General features: G+C 35.7%; 1 protein-coding gene across 19 annotated transcripts in view; it reads left to right on the top strand.

Annotated features, from left to right (window-relative positions):
* The window catches only part of CACNA1D (calcium voltage-gated channel subunit alpha1 D), a 188,890-nt gene that overhangs the window by 51,134 nt on the left and 113,222 nt on the right, over positions 1 to 24,534 (top strand). For all 19 annotated transcript variants that reach the window (XM_040568759.1, XM_040568772.1, XM_040568770.1 and 16 more), the window contains exons 4-6: positions 17,174 to 17,313; positions 21,608 to 21,750; positions 23,162 to 23,314. In XM_040568759.1, coding sequence (XP_040424693.1) covers positions 17,174 to 17,313; positions 21,608 to 21,750; positions 23,162 to 23,314 — 436 coding nt within the window. The remainder of the gene's footprint in view (positions 1 to 17,173; positions 17,314 to 21,607; positions 21,751 to 23,161; positions 23,315 to 24,534) is intronic.

Genomic DNA, 24,534 nt, shown 5'->3' with positions numbered 1-24,534 from the left:
TTTTTGTAAGAGTGAACTGTAACAGCTTGACGTTTTTCAGCTAGGAAAATTGAAGACTGTGGGAGAATTTCATTGGGGGAATATGATGGAGAGAGAAGCTGCTTAAGTTAAACTTTAGCGTTGGCTCAAGAACAATTGGGTATCAACTAGCTGTGAGTAAAGTTATATTGGAGATTAGAAAGCTTTCTAAACACTGGAGGGGTGAGATAGAGGAACAGACATCCTGTGGGAGTGAACAAGACATTCATGTTTGGAGGATTGGGCCCCCAAAACTGGGACAACTTCACATATTGAAATGCTGTCATCTGTGCTGGGAAAGAGTGTGGTGAAGAATCAAGAAATAAAATTGGAGAAACTCAGAAATCTGATGAGTTTACTGATGTTTTAATAAAATATCTCTTGAACAACCCCCAAACCTAATAAAGTACTAGACTGTTTTGTTAGTGAATATTATTGTACAAAAATAAGCCTTAAAATATCTGCAAAAAGATAAAATAGTTTATTCAGGACTTAACTGGTGCTACTGCTGGTTCTCTGCATAGCCTTTAGAAGTGGTGAATGATGAGTTGCTGAATTACCCAGAGTACTAAGCAAGCACCTGGTTCACATAGTGGTAGTCTCTTAGGCTTCAGTAATATTGCACTTCTTACCTAAATGCATTTTTTTAAAAAAATTGGCTTATTCTTAGTAAAACAGTAAAGATGGTCTTTGTAAACCAAAAGTCTCATTGGTTAGAAGGGCCTGTAGGTATTTATTTATATTTTCTGTAACGATGAGGCAGTAATGGCATGATGATTTATTGGAATATAGTTTCACTCATTCTTGAGCTCTTTTCCTAAAGGATAATATCTTGGCATTATACAGGATTAATGACAATCTGTGGAATTAGGAATAAGTGTAGTACTTGGGCTGAAGTGCCTCATACAGAGAAAACAATGGAATTACAGTTCAGGTGAGAAAACCAAAGCTGGAGAACCATTTTTAAATATAAGTTACATTTTCATTCCTACCTATGCTTGGCACAAGAACCTTCTTACAGAGTATTGTAGATAGTGGCCCAAGAAAAATATGATAGTGTGGAAATATTCAAATGTGAAGTGGGTACCTGTTTCAAACCAAAACCTAGGTTTATTTTTGAAGTGTTGAGTGATGTTGTTAAAAATGTAAGGATAGTTAAGATTAACAAAAAATAACAGGAATAATCCATGGCATTACTCTGCTAGAAAATAATCATACAGCAGATATTCTTACATGGCTATATGGCCATTTTAAATAATTGTTTTAGATCTAAAATGCCTTCCAAAAATAACAATTTATTGTAATATACAATATTGTAGAATTGAAGCTGCCTTTGTGTTCCTATTTTGTTCTTCACTGGTTTAATACTTAATTCTGAGAGTCATCAGTGACTTTGTGTCTAATAAACATTTGCTCATGTGAAGAAATGAGAACTTACATTTTGCATTTCTATGAATGAATGTCAGGGGAAAACAAACAAACAAACAAACAGGCTTTTAAGTCTGAGCTAACATGCTGTTTGTCAGTTATTGCTCCACCCAACAAAAATCAAACCAAGAAATGAAGGTTATTCTCTGGTCAACAAGTACATCATACTATCTCCAATGCATTTTTGCATGCCATTTTTAATCCTTCAGCAACTTCAAACTTTTAACCCTATTTCCAGGATAAACTAAGCATACAGAATTAAAAGCTTGTCACTTTTTGTAAACCGTATTAATTATACATGGAGTACATGTTTTCTGTGCTTTCAAGAGCTTTCTTCAATCATGTGGCTCTGTCAAACAAAACAAAAGGTTTAGTCTTATATGTAGTAAAAAAGCAAGTAACTTGTTCATATTGCAGAAAGGAAATGCTGTCATAATTTAAATAACAGTCTTGAAATATATAAACGTTGAGAATAGAGATTCATGTCCAGGCATGCTGGATACATATTTATTGTTCAAAAAGAAATACGTTTGTTATGTGATCTTAGCATTCCACAATTGTACTGTCTTTCATTACTAGTAAAAGATTAATGTATGCAGTCCACTTGGTGGTTGTGTAGTATGTTGCATTCTTAACTACTGCTTTTGAACATGGCATGTATGCATGTGTTATTTAGGGACTGTTTGTGCTCCCACCCAGAATAGGCAGATTGTAAATCATTATTTTTAGTCATCTGTGGGAATTTTGGAGATCAATGTAATTGTATTTATCGTGCTTTTCTGTGAGATAACTGTATAATGTACAAGGCACAATTTGTTGCTGTTATTTTGCTTATTTTTAAACAAATAAATAAGCAGACCCCCCACCCCACCCCAAATAACCTCTTCCCTCACCCTCCCCCCTTTCCCCAGAAAACAGAAGGAAGTTCAGATGCTTAAAAAGGACGTGAGCTAAGCCTTGTAATATGGCTGAATTTCCCTGAAGGAGGAGGAAGGTGTCAGTTACGATTAATGTGAACAACATTTATGGCCCTTGAGATGTGACCTCTCGTTACAGTAAATGTGACGGCATGAATTATTTTCAATTACAGTGAACTGCATACAGCTACATTAGTTCTGACATACCTCACTAGGAGATTGCTGCTTTGATACCTTTAACCAAAGGAAAACGGCAAAACTTTTGAGTGCAAATTTGCTTAAGCAAAAACATTGGATTTTGACTATGATGTATTATTGCCTCAGGTTTTACCCACTTGTATTACATCATTTGTTCTTTCCACTGCCTTGGGCACTAGAAAATATGAAAACTACCTTTTTAATATGCCATGTATAATAAATGCAAATGCTGAAATTTATTAAAAAAACAATTAGGGGAATTATCTATTTTTTGTTGATAGTAACCTGCATCTTTACTTGGAGCCATATAAGCAGGGTTTACCAACTATCAGCATGTTCCATTTAGTATGGTATAGCTTTAATATTTATTAACGCTATCAATTTAATCTGAAAAATTAAATAACTCAATACAAAATATTTATCGCTTCATGCAAACAGTTGTTATAATGTCACTACTTTTTTCTTCAAGGTTCAATTATCATGCTTCAGTTTCTACCTCTAAGCTTTCATAGAAAATAAAAGATGCCTTAGGCAGAAGTCAACCTTTCGGTTTTGCTACAGAGGAGATGCCATCTATTTCACGCTGCTAAGTATTCCATCGAAACATGAGTAAAACAATGCCTTTGGCAAATCCTAAGTTAGAAATAGCACTGAGCAAAAGAAATAGTTTTAATTAAAGCATTTTGTTCATCTTTGAGGACTTCATCTTGCAGAGTATTGAATGTCTCATCTTGCAGAGTTGAATGTCTTTTCTGCAAAGATGAAGACCCTCAACTCTTTCCAGATTAAAAGGATTGGTGTTTGTTATGGAATCATACAGTAGAAAACTTGCAATATAAAATGGCCCATTAGCAAAAGAGTATAAAATGGTATTTGCCTATGCTAAAGTAATATTGATTTAGGGACTTGCAGAGGAAATTCCTTTTAACTTTTATCCCAGGTTAAGGGTTTCAAACCTCAGTCTTTCCAGTATTTAAACTGGCCATTGCATATCGTAGTACCAGATTGTGAGAATATATGTCAATGCGTCAAATAGCTATTTCGAAGATCAAAGTATTGTATAAATTTATTTCCATGTCTTAGTGTCTTTCCAGGCCGTTAAGATGGAGAGATTTGTATCTTAAACTTAAAATAGAATCATAAAATTTTATTAGAGCGTTCTTCAATCTTCAAATCATTCGAACAGTGGGAGTCATAACATTTTGAATTCACCTTTTCTGGCTGTAAAATGTTCTCACTTAGACACTCACATTCATCAGATGTGATGAAGTTTCTTATTTTTTTGTATGTTTATGCAACAGAAGAATTCTTCACTGTTGTAATCTGAATTTCTCCAGTGTTGTAAACAGTTTCATACTTGAGAGATAACATAAAATGTTCAAAATCAAAGGAGGAAGTTGTGGCCCTAATCCTAATATCCATCCTGCACAGACAATGAGGAATAGGTTAACAGATGACACCTTAGGTTTACAATATAACGGGTTCTCTCCTTCTTCTGGAGGTGATGAACGCTATTAATAATACAGTAGTTTTTCTGATTTTTTTTTAACACATGATGGTGATTCATTCTGTCCAGCCAAATAGTTTTACATCAAAATTTTAGCTACAGTTTAACACAGTCCCATAAGCACTGGTACCTGTTCATTGGTAATGTTTGTATATTCTTAAAACAAGGAACCAACTCTCTTGATTTTTATCCTGCTTTTTTCATGTACTTGAGTCCTCACTTAAATGTACTAAGTGCCCATTTTTAACTGTAATACATAGACTTTGACTTTTTGGCTGTACATACTCTCCCTGTCTCATTGGCAAAATGACAGTTGGGATGGACTGTCCAGGTGGGCCAGGCAGGCTGTGTATCATTAGTAGAACATATATATACAAACACATAGGAATGTCTCATATAAATTTATGAGCACATTTCCGTAGAATGTATGAGATCAAATTAGCCAAGCTGTGACTGAATTCCTAATGATCACTTTTTCATCTTAACAAGTATGGAAGTAGAAGAAGTTGGAAAAATACAGGACTGACTCCACATAAACATCTTGAGCAAAGGAGTGTTGTTGAAATTCTGTGCATACAACTGAAGAATGTATTCTATGTCTCTGTGATTTGTATCTAATAAAAGTAATCATTTTTCTCGCCTGCTTGAAAATAGTTTTGGTAGACCTGATTACAATTCCTGAGGTGTAAAAAGTCTATATTTTTTCCAAAAGGGAAGTATCTCGTTCCATATAATTACTTGTGAGAACACAACTTGTAAATATGCTTTAGGGGCTATTTCACTGAGTAGCTGCGAGCAAGTTTTAGGGACTGGGTTATTTTACATCACCTGGAGAGCTGTTTTATGGATGGGGAAAAAGCAGGTGTTGGTATACTCAGACTGCCTTATAGAGATAGTGGAAGTGAACTTGAAACTGTGACAGAGTACTTACAAATATATTGTTCCAGACAGGGTGTTCTCTGGAAATCAAGACTGATCTCTGAAATAAGTGAAAAAAGCTTAGATGCAGTTCAGGTAGGAATAATAAAAACAAGACAATCTTCCTGATAAATATTGCTCTGTGTGGAGAAGTGGAAAATGGAATAAGAAACTCAACCTAAATTAATCTCCTGGGCTACTAAATGGTGTTGGAATGAGGAAGAAAATTACTTTGTGTTATAACTGAAATTGCAAGGATACACTTAGAAGTGTGTGAGATTTTTTGAGCACTGCTTACTGCCTTTAATATTAAGGCTAGCTAGGTGATTAAAGAAACAAACAAGCCTAGTCACTTGCAGAATCTGGAACTGTAATTGCAGCAGCTGCTGGGGGAGTACTAACTAATGTTAGTAACATTTGACAAGAGAGAATAAAAACTGATTCATCTGTAGAGAAGAAAGAAATTTGGCTTCAGGGCAGGCAGTTTCATATTTTTCTTTCTATCAGTAGTTGCAGACTTTATCGCTAAGGTTTGATCTGTAGATCACAGGAATTTATATAGTTATTTTAGGCCAAGTCTAATATATTGCCTTTGAGTACTTTTTAAAGATTTTTTTGGGGAGGGAATGCTATGTAAGAAATCTTTTTTATTTGAATTAAAAGGTATAAGGGTTGAAGAATGAACACATTTTTTTCAACTTTATTCCGTTTCTTTCAATTTACTTTTTAATTTTGTAAGTATTTCTAGTGTTTCAGCAATGACTATGGTAGTATTCCAGATGTTTATTTGTTTCTAAGCTAGTACACTTACCGTTACTTCCGCTGAACACTTTACTAGTGTGGCATATAGGTTAAAATAAAGAAAATAGTAAGTCTTCAATATGGTGCCATTACTAGAAACTAGCTAAATAAATTCTTAATTTTTAATATTAATTTTCAGAAGAGTCTACCAGTATCTGAGCACAGATGAAATGAAGACATATATGTCACTGATCTCGTATGTGGACAGAGTATGAATTTGGTGTTTTAACCGTGCTATTTTTTTTTCTTTCTTGGAGCTCCTCGATGTGTACAGAGAACCATCCCACCTCTTAATTCTTTTCCTTGTGGTCCAGATTTGCAAGGAATGTAAGGGCTAATACCTTTTATTTTAGGGAGCAAAGGGTTTCCATTGAAGACTATTATGGCGAAAGAGTACAGTTCTCCTTGCAACTGTTTGCTCCAGAAATCAGCATTTTCATGATTATGAAACGGCCAGAACAATCTGACCCTCACTAGTCTGATGAATAAACAAAATGCACTTCTCATGTTCATTGAACCTTCTGTTCCAGTTGAAAGAAATATAGAGGTCTTTCCTTTCATTGTTATCCAAATACTTAATTACTGGCCACACAAAATGGGAATCACCCTGCATTGTCTTCCTGCAGGAAAATCCCAGTTTCTTCAGTCAATTTAAATTTTGCATATCTGGAATTTACTTCAAAGTATTAACTCATCAATATCTTGTCAGGAGAAAAGCTTGGATTTCTTTGATGATTGAGGAGTAAAATTTTTATTAGACACTTCAGCCATTTGGTTCAGAAACAATCGTAGGTGAGGATAAGTAGTAGAGTTTGTTCAGCAAACTGCGACAATCAAGGATAAAGTTGTGCTTTTGCATTTTCATGGGTATTGCAGACCATTCTGCTGTCAGTTCAGATAAACTCTTTTTCTGTTCTTCACATCTTTGTTTTGAACAGTATCTACAAGAAGTATTCTATGCTGCCCTCTCCTATAGGTAAAAGTTTATTTCATTAACATCGTTGCTGTTGACATTTTTGTAGCTTATGATTTCTAATGCTCTGGCAGGCTGTCTGCTCATAAGTAGTGCAGTCTTCCCAGAATTACTCTGAGAGTTATTTTTTATAGTGCAGTACTGCATATTACCTCCTAAAAAATACAATGTAAATTAATGTATATCTAACTATATAAGAAATTCTTCCTAGAAAAAAAAAATCCGAAGAGGTTATAGAACATGTAGAACATGTAGCATGTCATTACCAGAAAGCCATTAGATTTTTTCACAATTGAACATGTTATCTAACTACGATACTCCACAGTATACAAGCATCATATCCACAACATGCATTGCATTCGACACCGTCCGTGTGAAATTCTAATGCTGGTCTGATGTTGGGAAACATTAAACAAGAAACAAAGAACTAAATACACATTTCTTTGTCTGATCAAATTTCTTAACGTTATTATCCCAGTCTAGAGGATTTACCTCCTCTAGTATTCTAAACCACTTACTGATTTTTTAAAATACTTCACTTCTGTATCCTGTCCTGCTTTATTTCTCTGCTCCGTTTCAATATGTGCAAAGGAAAGAAAAAATGAAATAAATACAATGAATCTTGTAGACTGTTATGTTTGAAGATGCTTGCTGGGGGAAAAGAAAGTGAAAAGGACAAGGGAATAGGTGGTAGACTGAACTGCCTTATTTTGAAATATTTTTGAGTGTATTTTAGATAGAATATTTGAAATTAAAGCCATTTTCATTCATTGTTCATAAAAAAAATTAAATCCTACTGCTAGCTTATGAAAAGACTTAAACACTTAAATTATTTGCTTGTTTAATTTTCCAAATAAAATAAATGAAAGTAATAACAGTAAGTCATATCCTTCTTAAAGTGCACGTAGGGAGCACTGCTTTCCCACAAAAAAAAAGCAGGGAGGGGAAAAGACCAGAAGAGAGAATATATAAGCAGGGTAGATTGAAGACAATGACAAGTATGTCATCTTTGTTGGTAGTCATTAGTATATTTCTATTTTGTACATGAATGAAATATTGCTGAAATGCATTTTTTTAACCCACCTTGCCCTTTTTTTTTTTTTTGATTTCACTTTGAACATTCTGGGAAGTCTGTTTTAAAGAAATGCTAGTTAAACATAAAAAGTGGGCTTGTTACTAGTCTCAGAACATTTGAAAGTTTTCTATGTTCTAACGTAAGTTTATAAAGTACTGGATTTGTTGCTGTCAGTGCACCTGTTTGTTTTCTGCTTGTTGGTTTCTGTACGGTCAGAGGCGAATTTACAGGGATTAGAACATTCTCATGGTTTAAAAATTCTCTGAGAATTTGAGTATGTTCCCTCCCTCCCCACAGTGTCTAGCCAAAATCTGCTCCCTTATAAACAAAATTGCTGGAGAGTACCAGAATATATTTAAGATTACTTTAATGCTGTTTTCTGACTAGATACGTTTAATTCATTTCTTGACACTGACTCTAGTCAACTGCATAAGGTAAAAATATGTGACAGTATACACAGGCATTGTTTCCTACTTCCTTACTTTGCTGAGTTTATTTTCCTAAATATAATCAATTAAATAAGAGGGCAGCAGAAATACACCCAAGTAATTTGGGTTCTATTCAAGTTATATTCTTTATTGCTTGCTTGGCCTGCTTTCTGTTGTGCAATTCAGATCGTTTGGCAAGCTGTGCTTAATCTTCAGTAGGAGTTAGTATGGATTTAGGGTTGAAACTTGCACTCCGCTACCTATTGGCATTTCTACAACTTGCCTTTCACACTTTGTAAGTATAGTTATTGCTAAGTGATGTACTGTACTCAGAAGAACTCAAACTTTCCTTTTGGTGGAGAAATATTTTCTTGATAATTGTTCCTTTTTTTTTTTTTTTTTTTGGATAATTTTTCAGTTGATGGTAAATTGGTGGGTCAGTTACATATTTAGTCACTCATGAGTACTTTTCCAAAATCATGCCGTTTACCTTGTTCCTTCAGAACAGTATGAATCAGAAAAAGCCTGTGCTGTACAAGAGAATGTAGGAGAGTAGGAATAGTGTGTGTAATAACATACACATAGAAAATGCAAAAATTTTGTACAGCATGTACAAAAATAGAATGGGTCTACACAGAGGCTTGTTTCCAGCATGAAAAATTGTCATCTGGATGTACCATTTTCCTGTCTGTACAAATCAATCTTTATAGAACTGAGGTGTGTAACTATATCTCCATAATTGTGTTATTTACGAGGTAAAATGGGAAAAAAAAACACACCATGATTAAATGTATGAGAAGCAATCACATTCAGAGGCGAAATGCAGGTTTACAGCGCATTTAGGGGAAGTGACTGCAGGAAATAAAAAAAAAGTAATCAGTGTTAAACATGATCTGCTTAGTCATCTATCTGTGGCTGCCAGCATCTGGCAGATGAAAGCATGGGCATTAGTGCAACCTAAAACTGTTTTTGAAAATTGAGATACTGTTTTGGTGACTTAAGTTATTCAAATTTTACTTCAGATTACATTGGTCAAAAAGCGGAATTTAATTGCACTTGAATTTAATTACATTTCAGCATATGGCTTACAAATCCATTTTGCTCATTGGCCGTGCCCAGTATTTCTGAGCTGTCCCATTGTGCATTCTTTTCTTGCAGGCATCCATGCCTGCTTGAGGTCTAGAGAGTGGAACTGTTAATTGTGGCTGTACCAGATGATTGTGAATTCACAGTTCAAATGAGATGAAAACATTTTGTATCCTCTTTGGAAACAGTGATAATTCTGTGAGTGAGATTTGTCATTCAGCAGTGCTATTAAGAACATGACATCCCTTCAGTTTTATATAAACTGGTTTAAAAATGCTCACAGTGTGTAGCAATTACTTAGTGTCAGCAGTACCTCCTGAATATAGAATGCGTGTCTGGTAATGACTCTTAAATATCAACATTGCTATTGGATGTACCAGTAGTAAGAGCCAAAACGTGGATCTCTGGTAGTATGGTTGTGTCCTATGAAGAGCTACAGAAGGCTGAAGATATTTCTTAGCTTCATGCTAAATTCCTGCCCAGAGTTGCCCTGGATTTTACCGCTGAGCCAAAGCATTCATTTCTTTTTTTATTCTTCAAGACTTTCACAACTGTGGCAGAAGCTAATTTTTTTTTACTTGTAGTAGAAATTTTTGTAAATTAAAGAATGTGTTTAGACTCTGACTTCTGGATAGATTTTCCCCAAATAGACTTCTGAATGCATAAAGACACATTACAAGTTAACATCTGAAAATGGATTAGCCACCTCAATACTTTTCCAGCTACTGCCTTTTGAATTTTGGAAAAAAAAATCTCAGATTTTTGTTCACGCATATGCAGAAATGTTTTTTCTTTAGTATATATTTCTAGATGGAGTGTCTTTTTAATCGAGTTGTTCAGCAGTTACTATGTAAGGAGGACAGCTACTACTTGATTGAAAACATACAGAAAATTTAGCTACCGAAAGTGGAGTCCATGTGAGCATTTAACTGATTCCTTGTGGTATATTGGCTACACAAGCTCTGCACTTCTTTTCCAGTGAGAATCCTAGTCCTCAGGAATCTGAAATCCGTTTAAACCTTTATTCTCAGAGATGTGGGGATGAGGGTGCCCTAGGAGCAATTAAAAGTGAGGAACCATTGCTGGTCAAACATAAACGTAAAATGATATCTGTGTCTGGTTTTCTGCATGGCTGATCTGCAGAAGGGCGATCAGTTCAATTATTTCCCTTAAATGGAGTCACTTCCTCTGATAAGCAGTTTTTATTCTGATACATGCATTTTACTTTGGATACAAAAATACATTTCCACAGTTAAGAATTAATCCAAATCTTTGATGCCCAGGGAGTAGGAATTAATATGAGAAGACTCTTAATTATATAACATAATATATTAAGGCTTTGCAAACCTTTTATTTTGAAGCAATTTTCTTGTGAGACATCTTAAGTTATATGCTGAGTTTCAGTGTGTCATGTTCAAATATGTAGCAGTAGCTTTGCCTATTTTGTTCAGAGATTTTGAAAATATGAGGATAATAAATGATGACTAATGTATGCCATCTGGCAAGGGTAGAAAAAAAAAGATTTCTTCCTGAGCAACAGGGTTTCTGCTAAGCTGATTTACTTAAAATAAGAATGCAAACATTTCTTTGCTGAGAAAATGTTCTAATGACTTCACTGAAACTCAGTGGATAAAGGTAGCCTTTTTTGGTACTAAATTATTGATATCAAAGTGGAGGGTGATGGTCTGTTGCATTATGAGAATGGCCATGTATCTAACCTGTCCTGTTGTTGCATCACATATTCATAAAGAGATTTCTGAGACTCCAAGGGTTTGAGCAACATTAACAGAAGTGTTAGACAGCCTGGCAGGAGTCGGCCCCCTGAGAAGATAGAGGACCTAGCTCTGCTTGGAATCAAGTCTGAACAAACTGCTGTTAATCTGTACTGCAATACAATTAGATCCTTAGTAACACATATTTTTGTGCTCCCTAACATCTTTAGATTTACAGCTATCAGTTTTTAACCTGATACTTTCGTAATGCAATCTAGAACTAAGTGCCATAATAGATGTCAGTAATTGTATACAATTTCTAATTGAATCTGTAGAAGCAAAATGGTCTTTTCAGTTGCTTTTCAATACAGATATTTTTCAGGGACTCAGTCATACAGATATCCTTATTTTTAGTTCAGTTGTCTTATTTCTTAGTGTTCCTGCTTCCATTTTTAATGGAATAAATTATTCACTTAGATCTCAGCTAATATGAACAAAATAAAAATGTGCAGGGATGGTTTTCTCCACCATAGAGAAAAATAAGAGACGTGTTCCTCATAATCCATTAGAACTGCAGTCTCCCATCTGTATTCTTAAATTATCACTTACTGCTTTAGCTTTACATAGAAAACCTGCCTCTGCAGCCCTTGCAATAATACTGAAAATGGGATGATTACACTTTGAGTACTCTTGAGTAATGCTTGCTTAAGCTCTGGATGCACTAGGTGGTGTATGGCGTGTAGATCTACCTAGGTTGCAGAGGTAAAGATGGATGATGTCCCTAGTGACTGGGAGAAGGTGACAGAAGTGTGAGGAGGGACTGCCAGTACCTTCCTGAGGGTGAGCAGGTTGTCAGCTTTGCAGTTTGTGTAAGAACATCTGTTGGCTGCCCACTTACTGAAAAACAGTCTGTAAAGAAAGCATAGCCTGTATACTTTGGATACTGGTGTTAACCAGTGTGCCAAATCACTCCTCTGGACCCCGTGAAAGACACAATGTGAATTTAAAAAAAAATGTGAGAGCATGAAGGCAGGAAGGAAAATGAAAAGACAAAAGGAAAAAAGAAAAAAAGAAAGGAAGGAAAAAGGAGGAAACAAAGAAAAAGCATTGAGAATAATTTACCTCTTTAGTTGTCAATGTATACAAATGTTTTCCTTTTTAACAGGGTTTTCAAGAAATCAGGTCTTAGAATGTCCATTAGCTATCCTGTTAAAAAAGCATCCTTTCTTTGTGCCATTGGCTCAGTTAATAGCATCATCCCCAATTCTATCTTGTATCCATTATGAATATACATATCTCAGGGCAAACTCTGGAACTAGGGCACACGTTTCCATTTTTCCACAGAAAAGAAGGAAAACTGTTGTACAATGCTCAACACCATGTAGACTGCGGGGGCATATATTGAATGTGTATTGGATGTAGGTAGTTGTATTTGTCCTGATTCTGTCTGTACTTTTCCCTGTGCTCATGTGAGAATTATTTGAAATGTATCAAAATAACAGGAATATTAACTGGAAGAAACCTCTGGAGGTTATCTAGACCTTCAGCTCCTAGCAGAACTGTTGCCAGCACTAGATCAGATCAGCTGTGCCTTTGTCTAGCTGCATCTTCAAAATCTCAACTGCTTTGAGGCCACCTGTTCCAGTGGCACATTGCCCTGTTGGCAGAGAAGTTTTTCTTATCTCCATGGAGCTTGTGGCTGTTTCCCCTTATTTTACTGTCTGCTGTTACGTAGCATTTGGTTTCATCATCTTTGTAACTCCCCTGCAGATAATTATAGTCCACTGTTCTTCTATATAGTCACTGTCCTTCTCTTAACCTCCTTTTTGAGGGAGAGGAGATCTTTTCTTTGCTGGAGTTTGCACTTTCTCAACATGGCTTTTGAACTAAGAGGCCCCAGACTGCAGTAGCAGTGCAACCTCACAGCACGGTGTAGAGTTGAGATAATTTCCCACAATCTGCTGACCACGCTCTTCCCAATGCAGACCAGTGTGCAATTTGTCTTACAATGAGCACATATTTAACTTGGTGTCCACTGTGACTTTTGGGTCCTATCTCACCCTGTGCTGAAGAATGAAATTATTCTACCCAAGGTACAGAACTTTACACTTCTTCTTTCTGAAATTCATGAGGTTTCTGTTGGTCCAGCTGTCAAGGTTTCATACGGTCCCTCTGCTTTGACACACACTGACTTCTCAGTTTTATTCATGCACTGCAATTCAGAATGCTCTGAGTACAGAACTCAAGCTGCTATTCAGATGTGGACATCCTGCAGTCTTGATCCGCACTAAATTTGTATTAGGTAGAGCTACCCTGTGAACTTAGGGAGCAGGGTGCCAGTATGTATTTCATCCTTTCATTCTTTCTTTTTGTTTTTAGGACTCTTTATCCTTTTTCTAAAACTTCTGAGAATTCTATCTACCCTGCATGAGATTAATAATACCATTATCTGAACTAGTAAAAACAAAATGACTAATAATGAAAAATTATCATAATGCCTTGCAAAAGCAAGCTTACATCTTTTTTCCATGTTAGTCTTTTAAGAACTAGATAAGCACATAGTAGATAAGAATTTACTCATGAAAATAACTACCAAAAGTAAAACGGATGAATAAAAGCATGTGCAGGGCTTTCTGCTATCATTAAACTAACAGAACTCTGCAGGAGAATATGCAGGGTAAAAATATAATTGATTTTCATCTCACTATATTTTTGATATCATTTTACAGAGGTTGAAGCTTAGTTTCAGGGAAATAAATTTTCAGATAGAAATAGCATAAACTGTAGGAACCCATTCCTATGATTCCCACCTAAAACAAGCAGTCCCTTTGTTTTGTTAAAGAGGGAGTTTGCAGGATCAACTCATTGGTTGGGAAATAATTGTTAAATGAAAGTTTTCAAGTCTCTTTAAAACAAACAAACAAACAACAACAACAACAACAAAAACTGAAATGAGTAGAGTCTTCCAATTCACATTGTTGAAGAGAATGAAAGAGAAGAGAGAAGTAGCTTTTCTACCGTCTGGTAACAGATCTTGTGGAGGAGTCACAAGGGACTTGTCTGTGGCTGGTTAATTACCCATCCAGAGCTCTGTCTGGCTTTGGAGTAGCTGTACTAATGCCTGTTTCCTTTCCGATTAGTGCCAACTGCTACTGGTCTTCAGTGGGCCAGAACCCAGTGCTCATCTTGGTCACGCACCGTAGCTGCTTTTCTTCCATATTCCAGCATACCTCAAAAAGAAAATAGGATAAGAAGGAGGAGTAGGGTCCTGTTATGTTGATTCTAGAACAGATAGAACTTAAAAAATAGTAGGATGAGAATAACATTCAAAAATCATCTTTGGGGTCTACAGGCTAGAGGAAGATTTGAAAAATTGGAAAATAGGTGATGAACATGCCAAAAATGTGTATTCCACATGCCATATTTATCCATAATAAAAGTGGTTCTTACTGGTGCTAAAACATGATTTCATTTTGTCTTGGCTGCTCTAAAATGCTCGTTTTCATAGTATTATTATTTTCCATCTCGCTTGGAAGGTACACCTTCACAGTAATTGCACTGAAATTGCAACAGCATTTTTCTCCCTGATCTGTTAACCGGAAGTTGTAAGCTAGTGACAGTAAGACTTACTGCCATTGGGTTTAAAAAATGAGCTTGCCTTGTATCACATATTTCTTGAACAGAATGTTTGCAATGCTGGTTAAGAACTAGGAAACAGTCCTGCTTCCACAGAAGGGAAATAAAATGTGCAGGAAGATGAGTGCTATGTGGATAGGATAGAGTTGTTAGATGTGAACTGTAACAAATGAACTGCTAGGGTACGTGACTATTAAGCAAGTTTCACTGGGAGTAGGACTGGTTCCTAGCCCAAATAGCTGTAGAGCATTAAGACGTTCCAGGAAGGGGAGCAGTGAAGGGCAAAGATGGTTATTAGGGTGGAATCTGGTACGTTCATGGGCAGTATTAAGTTACATGTTTCCTTATAATAACAATAGACTGGTTGTGATGGCCCAGAAGGGTTGGTCCAGTCCTGCATTCCTTTCATGGTAAGAAGCTGGTGAAATTTGCCTATGTGAAGCTTCCTCGCTTTTGTTTCGTGTTGGTTTTTACTACTGTGACTACTGATATGTATTTTGCCTATAGCAAATGCCAACCTAATATTTTTGTCTTCCTTATGTTGTCTTACATTATTTATCTTTCTATACCTGAGTTACAGACTCGTATGCAGGGAGACAGAAATAGCTGTTATTGTGGAATGTATACATGGTACGACTTGGTTGAATTTCAGCATTTTTGCAGTATGGTTCTCAGAAATGCTGATAATTCATATTATTTTAACCCTTGTGATGCCTTCTAGCTAAAATATTGTGATGACTCTTGGTGCACAAAGCGTTCAAGCTTCTGTGAGGCCACCTCACTCTTATCCTGTAATTGCTCCAGTTTATCAGTAATAAATTAATAGGTAAGTGGAAGGGACGATTTTGAAATACGGATTAGGAAAAATAACTGGAGAAGGGTATCCATTAGTATCACTGGGCCAGAAGAACTCATGCAAAACAACATAGCTGAGGAGAAACTGCTTTGGGTGAAGATCTATAATGTTTATAAGCAGTATTTGGAGGTAAAATGCAGATGTATGGGATTGAGATGAGCAGGATCTTTGCTTCACATTAGGGAAATCCGTACCTCTCATAGTGATTCCAGGTTGCCACTTGCCAGAGGTGGACGTGATTATGTGATTTATGGATAAGCTTCTACCATTTATTAATTCACTAATGTCAGATTTATAAAAGGATATATCATGTCCTATACATAACCAACACTAAATGCCCTTTTCATGAGGAAAAGAAATCTGGCCCCTCGAATTCAGACTTTGCATGAGTTTATAAAAATCTTCCTTTTAAATTGTGAATGGACCATGTCTGTTCTTTATTTGGCTGTGTGTGAAAGTGTCAGGACGTATAACAAATAGCAAATACATAGTTTTGTGTGTAATGTCTTTGATGCATAGATGTTTGTAGTCCTTACTGAGCAATTATGGTCCATGTAATTAATGCTGTGTGTGGTAATAGTGAGAAATAGCCATGAGTGCTTGAACAAATTAAAAATAATAATAATAAAAAAATCATTCTGTCTTGTATTCTTAGCTCTAATATTTGCATAACGACAGGTAACAAAACAAAGATTATACAAAGCAACGAAGTGATGAAAGTAAAAAGAAAAAATGTGTTAACTGACCTGTTTTGATAGCAGTGATTTTTACAGTTTATCCAAATCAAATATGCTATTACTCTAGAAAGAAAAAGCCACAAAAAATATTATCCAACTAGTTCTGAAAAGAGATTCAACATATATGTTGGTTTAAAATGTGATCTTTGGTAAAAATGAAGATGCTAATAATATTGTAAAAAAGTATTGAAGCAAATGTGAAGTTGGAATGTCAATGATACAATGTGGTGATACACTAAATTAAAATTTCTTCAACCATATTTGGATGATTTAAAGCAATAGTAGTGATGTGGAAGGAAGAATAAGTCAATATAAACTTCCACATAAAAAAGAAAAAGATGTAAGACAGTAGAATTAAATTAAGACCCTGCTAGATAGATTAAAATAACTTTTTGAAGTTCGATAGTACATAATGACACTGTCTCAAACTCCCTTATCAGGTAGAACTCTGTCCTAATTAAATAAAGGCTGATGTAAAGAATAGTGAAAGTAAGTATACTACTGCGTACCTTTTAAGGATGTTTCCAGGACCCTATTCTACAGCATTTTCTGGTTTTAATGAATATAAAGAATACTATTGATCTGGGTGGGACTATTTACTTAAGCAAAGGCCCAGAGTGCTTCCATGTTTGCAGAACTGGAGTCTTTTTGTCTCGTGGAATGTGAAAACAGGAAATATCTCATGCAATTATATGATTATAACCTTGTCAGTGCAGCTATCATTAAATGTTGTGCAATTAAAACCCATAAATAAACTGCCATGAAGTACTATATCTCCATAGTCCTGATCAATACAATTTACCCTCTTACTGCGAATTGTAACTAGTAAAAGAGTTGCTAAATTACATTGTCTTTCATTTTACTTTCTCTTTGTCTTTTACAGGAAAAAGTAGAATATGCCTTCCTGATAATTTTTACAGTTGAAACATTTTTGAAGATTATAGCATATGGATTATTATTACACCCCAATGCGTATGTTAGAAATGGATGGAATTTATTGGATTTTGTAATAGTAGTAGTAGGGTAAGTAACTTATACTTCGTTATAAAAAGGTTTTAAAATCTTCTTTACAGTAAATTATTTATAGGTTTGTTTGGCTGTGTATAAGGGCCTGAGCTTGACATTTATTCTTTTATAGTAAAACCATCAACTGATAGGAGTGAAGAATTCAAAACAAAATTGTAAAAGTTTTCAGTGCTGTATTTGGCTATAGGCTGTATTGCACCATCACCTTTATAGTAAACATTCCCATGGAATTCTGAGTTCTGCCAAACAGTTTGACCAGATGTGTTTACCTTAGTTGTCCTGCAGAATCTTTTCCATCTGATTTTTGCTAGGTAAACTCCTGGTGTCTTTCAATATGCTAGAGGTTTATTCATTTAGGTCCATGCACTGTTAAGTCATTTATTCATTTATACCTACACTGAGGTTACATGGATTTCATTTATTCACCAAAGACCTCTGGTAGAACCCCTGTGTTCTGAAGTGAAGGATAGTGGTGAGGGGAGTCGGAGTAACTGAGTGCTTCATTGACCTTCCTGGAATACGAGGAAAATTGGATGCTTCAGTATTCAGGTGTGCTGGACATTATGCCCCAGATGTATATGAGACTTGCCTGGGGGAGAATATGCATTAAAAAGTGCCTTTTTTTTTTTTTTTTAACCCAGTGCCTCTTGTTGTATCAAGAAACTCTGAAGAGTTTGTTCCACTTCTCTGATAAGATGCTGCTCAGGCCTTGTTCAGGTTACAGAAAAGTGGAGAGTGGAATGTCCCACATTCACGTTATGCACCAGCTTAGGATATAGGAAGCATTGGGGGTGTTCTGTGTCAACAGTTGCGCTAGTTTGCTAGAAGATCCTACCTTCAGCTATCTAGGGAATTAATCTTGAGGCATATATTGTAATTATCTAAATATGGCAGGATAATATTGAAAAGGGGAATTTCCAGTATTGTAGGTTTACTAAAAATGTTTATTGAAATGGAGAACATTATCCATGTATAATTTTGTAGGTTCGGGCTGGCTAGCAAAGACGACCTTGGCATGCAATATGCCATTCTAACTTCATTTTAAGTTCAGACTGCATCAAGGCTTGCCTGTAATTGAAAAGGCCCAGGAGTTCAAGAGTATACTGTTCTTTTTCATGCCAATGCATTAAGGAAATAGATGCTAAGTAAAGAAATACGTGGTAAAGCGCTATTAAATTTGGGGAAGTATTATGAATGTGTGAATTCCCAATTTATAACTATTTGTTTCTGAGATAGTAAAAAAAAAAAAAAAAAAAAAAAAAACAGTGCTGAGAAGATTGTATTTGGGCCAGTTGCTTGGCATTAAGGCAGGTTTTGGTTAAGGACTAAAATTTGTATATAAAAAGATTCTTCATCAGGCTAGGTCATTCTCAACAGATTGGCCTCTGTGCCTGAAGGGGAAGCTTGGTGGGCAGGTGTGGAGACTATCACAGACAAAAACTCAATTCTCTTGCCAGGCGTCACTTGAATAGACCTCTTCTCTTTTGTCAAGTGACCATGAAGCTACAGTAACCCTGGAGCAGTCTAATTAACATGACCTCTATCTTTGGCTCTGTCCTAAATACATGATAACTGAAAAATTTTCCATTAACGCATAAAATGTTCAGTGTTGAAGGCTAAATCTAGTTAGGTCAAATACACTGAATCCAGGGAAAATAAAAGAAGCAAAAAGGACTACATCTTATCAAATGCCTAAAATATCCCACTAAGATTTAAATTATAGCTCAAAACCCAAAAGTTTTGAGGTATAAATTACGATGTACACTGCCATCAGTCTACCTGGAAGACAAGATGGACCCTTCATAACATGTCAGGCACTGACAAAACAGTTTTAAGATATTTAGTTAAAACCAAACAGAGAAAAAACAAACAAACAAAAAATAGATAAACCCAAAAAACAAGTAAACATAAATAAGCAAACAAGCATGAGACCATTTATCTAACAGATACTTAAAATAAAAGCCTAGTGAGAAGTTGGTATTCATATATAACCCAAGATTGATATGGAATCACTTCTGGATGTGATTCCATTTGACTAGTTTCATCATGCAATTTCATTAGGTATTTTAATAACTTTGAAAGAGTTGCTGTTATGTCCTATATTCAACATATAAGATGAAATGTGCTTCGTGTGCTTTTCAGCAGAAATTGAAACAGTCCAAATGCATAAATCTTAACAGTACCAAAAGAAACCTCTACTGGCGAAGGGAAAGCATGCATACAGGCTTTTTCTCCAACATCAAATTTGGCACCTAAACTTTGATAAACTGTACAGGAGAATAACTGTCATTTTCAAGAGTGATAAAGGAGCTTGTTCCTTTTATACCTTAACGGCTTTAGACAATGGATATAAAATGACAGAGCAGTAGATATAGCTGTGAATGTCATGATTTCTCCTGTCTTTGTCATTCTCTGAAACCAGTCAGAGTATGAATTACTTTCTGAGCAGTCTACTACTTGCCCACATTCTTTGTGGCATAATTTCAATGGATTTAAGTGAAAGAATAAGGGCCTAGTAGAAAGCTTTCATAGTGCTTTCATTGTCCCTGTACCCCTTAAATCTTATGGATGATGTAAGGACTGACAGGCTGAAAGCAGCTTCTCTTAATTTGGGATTTGATTCAGAAGTCTGTTAAACCAGGTCGCCTTTGGAGCATGAACAGTCACTCTGCAGTCATTGAGATGGCTCATTTTCTTAGAAGTGTTCTGTTAAATTATGGGGCTGAATTAGGACCTGAAATATTAAATGTCTGGATTTCTCTAGGGGTTACAATAGATAGGCTGCTGGAATGGTGTTCACTCTAAGAGCTGTATGACACTCTTTGTATGGGTTTCATTCGGGAAGAGAATAAGCAGAGTAGAGGTGGGAATGAACCTATACAGGACAGTTGCTTACTGGAAGAGGAGAAAGTCCTCAATATTCTACTTTGGTGTTGTGGTTTGACCTGGCAGGCAGCTAACCACCCCACAGCTGTTCACTCACCCTCTTCCCCCCAGTGGGATGGGGGAGAGATTTGAGGGGGGAAAAAAAGTAAAAATCTTGTGCGTTGAAATAAAGACAGTTTCATAGGACAGAAAAGAAAGAGAAATAATAACAATAATAGTAATAATAATAATTTGTACAAAGCAAGTGATGCACAATGCGATTGCTCACCACCTGCTGACTGATGCCCAGCCTGTTCCTGAGAAGCGATTCCCTCCCTACCCCCGCCCCGCCCTAGTTGAATAATTCTCATCCTAAATCCAAAACTGAGCACCATACCAGCTACTGTGAGGAAAATTAACTCTATCCTAGCCGAAACCAGGACATTTGGTCAAGTTATTAAATATTACAAGATTTCTAGCAACTATCCAGCATAACAGCATTGTGAACTTTTCTTGATAAAACCAAAAACCTACATGTTTCAGGAGTCCTTTTTGAATGTGAAAGAAATTTCAGGATTACAAGACTCTATTGCCTTGAAAATCCATTTAGGAGAAGTGCAGTTTTACAAGTACCGGACTATAGACTCTCTGCAAAGTATTGTTATGGCTTGCCTGGTCCATACTTGCAGTCTAGAAAGCTATGCATCTGAAATGCAGGTCCAAACTAAAATAAGCCTAAGATTACTTTGCACTTCAAACAGTTGCATTGGTTTGAATTTTTGCTGGAAGTGGGAAGGAAAAATAAAACTCTTGTCTTCCAAACTGTTCTAATGAATGACTAGCTCATTTCTGCTGTGGAGAAATACAATATAATAAATGACTCATCTGGGAATATTTTTATACTCAAAGTTATTATGAGTAAGAAACAAATCTTTTTGGTGTTATTAAATGTTAGACTCATTTTTAATATTTTTTGTAATTGTTTTTAATATATGCAGCTTTTGCTGACTATATTTAGAATATTGAACTGCAGTGTCACTTGGAGTTCATATATTCCACCAAAATTAAAACAGATGGTTTCTTGTGATTATCTATTTCATCTTCTAAAGAGAAGACTACTTTTCCAAACTTTACAGCTATAAAATGTTAGAACAAAGAGAAATGGCAAAGTAGCTTCATTTAATTAGTGATAGCTGAGGGTGTGTACAAGCAGATTGCTAATTTATTGGAGACTTCGTCATTATCTCAAGGGATTAGAAACTTGCACTTCATAACTCTTCCTGTCATGATTTAATGCATAAATATACCTCTCATTTTGACAGTTGAATGGCTTTTCAGAATTATTTGCAGTTCAAGTAATTTCCTAATACCTCTGATTGCATGCTAAATGGATGGTGATGACCTTACCTTTCATCTCATTTTCTAGATTATTTAGTGTAATATTGGAACAATTAACCAAAGAAACAGAAGGTGGCAGCCACTCAGGTGGCAAACCTGGTGGTTTTGATGTCAAAGCCCTAAGAGCCTTTCGTGTATTGCGACCTCTCCGGCTTGTATCAGGAGTGCCCAGTAAGCACTTTTCTGTTTAATTCCATTGGAATGAGTGTTGTAACCAATCTGATTATTTAACTTTCATGTTCCAGAACACTAACGTAAATGAGATAATATTAAGTTGATTTTTGTTGTCTAGTTATATATATAAAGTGAGGTTCAAGATGAATGATACACTATTTCAGTTTGAACAAAGCATTGTGAACTCATTCAGTGTGTGATCTTACACAGTTCGATAAGCAGACTGGGAATACACTTCCCTTTTAGAAGCTTTACATAAAAATGAATTACATGTGTAAATGCAAATACACTAGGAAATATATATATATATATTATTCCAAAATCCTACACATCTGAAAATGTAGGTGGTCCTAAAATAGTTTATGAATTGGTAAGTGTATGCCAAAGCACATTACACATTTCATATTTCCTGCCCCCTCCAATGCACATAAATGCCTTCTGTTTATCTCAATATAATAGATAAATTAGGAAACTTGAAAAGTAGAACAATATTACTTAAAGAAAGCAATTGAATTTTATAACAATCCTTCCTATTTTCTTTTCATGCATTATTAATTAGTGAAGCTATTTGGGCTGAATAAGAGGTTCATGACTTACAACTCAACTCTTCCCAGTACATTCAAAAGAAGAAACCTAACGCTGTGTTTATTGTTATGTCATACTCCACTACATGGAAATGATTGTGATGGTATATTTTTGGCAAAAGAGCTTTACTGAAGAAAGAAGCAGTCTTATGAGATGCCAGAAAGGAAGTATTTTGAAATTAAAATGAGCCATATTTTTTTCTTACGAGTACTGTGGCAACCTCAGTAGTCTGGCATTTACTCTTTTACAAGAACAAAATTTGGCTAAATTAAGGAGAAAACACAAGAAAAATGAAATAGTTCTGAAAGTGATACAAGGAATGAATAACTAAAAAGTAAGATTATTCAAAGTGAAAATATGTTTTCCCAGATAGCTATATGCTATCTCTCCGGACCAAAAATACATTTCTGCAGCTGCCTGTGTACAGTTTCTCTGGACTTGTCACAAAGTTGTCGTTGCAGCACAGGACTTTTTAAAGGTCATATAAAATAAAGCCACATGCTGACTACATGCCTTTTCTTTCAGGAAAAAAAAATGGAACAAACAAAAGAAAATCACGTAAATTATTGAACTTCAAGCATTGGCTTCAGTGATATAACCTTTATTAACAGAGGAAATAATTAGGCTTTGACACAAAACTTTAGACTCTTATGAAGTAAATTATGTTGCAGTAACGTTTTGTAGTTCTGAGCAGTAGAATTTTTTTTTAAACTGATGGTCTGCATGCCTGTATCATTAATTTCTAATAATGTATAATTATAGAAGTTTTGGTAAGGCAAGACATAGAAATCTGGCTCATATCTTGTATCTTCTTTTCTTTTAGGTTTACAAGTTGTCCTGAACTCCATTATAAAAGCCATGGTTCCCCTGCTCCATATTGCCCTTTTGGTATTGTTTGTAATCATAATCTATGCTATTATAGGATTGGAACTTTTTATTGGAAAAATGCACAAATCTTGTTTTCTTATTGATTCAGGTAAGTCATGAAACTGCTGACTAAAATAAGAGATCAGTTCTGTTCTCTTTCAAGTCTGTGGGATTTCAGTTTGAAATAGAATGGGCCAAAGCACTGAAACTGTTGTAACCCTGATTTTCAGTGATCAGTAATTTTAGGAAAAGTTCCTTAAATTTAAACAACAACAACAACAGCAACAACAACAAATAAATCACCAACAAAACAAACAAACAAAAAAACAAACCTAAAACTACCTCTACCACCAATATCCAAAACAGTTAGAGACAAGAACATGCTCTGAATAGTATTTCATGTCTGAAATGTCTAACTGAAATGTCATTATTGAAAATAGTAAGAGTGACTAACCACAAGGGACAACTTAACAGTTTTCTGAGCCTTTAATTACTAAAAGCTAGCTAGTCCCGGGGAACAGATACCCTCCTGAGATGACAATCTGGCAGTGTCTCTCCTTCAGAATTTTGGGTGGTGTGACAAGAAGTGCAGTTCTAAGAATAATAATAAAAGAAAACGGTGTTCCTCCACTTGTGTGGATTGAAATGATGGAATTAAAGTGTTTCTTAGAGAGAGTTTTATAGGACTTACCTGGGAATCCTGGTGGACAGCAGATTAACCATGAGTCAGCAACGTGCACTTGTGGCCAAGAAGGCCAGTGGTATCCTGGGCTGCATTAGAAAGAGTGTTGCCAACAGGTTGAGGGAATCTCCTTCTCTGGAGATATTCAAAACCTGCTTGGATGGGATCCTGTGCAGTGTGCTCTGGGTGACACTGCTTGGCAGGGGCTTGGACCAGATGATCTCCAGAGGTCACTTTCATCCTCAACCATTCTGTGATTCTGTGATCATCATGAGGGAGAGATGCATCTGATGGCTAAGGGTATGTTTTTTTTACCTAAGCAATGAAGTGAACTATATGTAGGAATTAGTCCAGGATTAGTCCTTGGTGGTACATGTGTTAGTAGGAAGGGAAGAAAGAGTAAAGACGATGGAAAAAAAACATCAGTATGGTGAGATTCAAAAAAGATATGGTGCATTAGTACAACTGTAAATATGAACTTGCTTTATTTTTTTCCTATTGCTAAATGGCTTGAGCTAGGTTGTATGTTCAGTTTTGATTAAACTATTTTAAGAGCCCAGATGTGAGAACAACTAACAGCTCTAAAGTTCCCATTGGCTCACTTTCTCAACATTTAGTGTCTGCATTTACCATCTAACAGGATTGAT

Source organism: Cygnus olor, chromosome 10 (assembly GCF_009769625.2).
Source record: "Cygnus olor isolate bCygOlo1 chromosome 10, bCygOlo1.pri.v2, whole genome shotgun sequence".
Classification (NCBI taxonomy): domain Eukaryota; kingdom Metazoa; phylum Chordata; class Aves; order Anseriformes; family Anatidae; genus Cygnus; species Cygnus olor.
The sequence above is the reverse complement of the archived record's forward strand: the minus strand, read 5'-3'. Positions and strand labels throughout refer to the sequence as shown.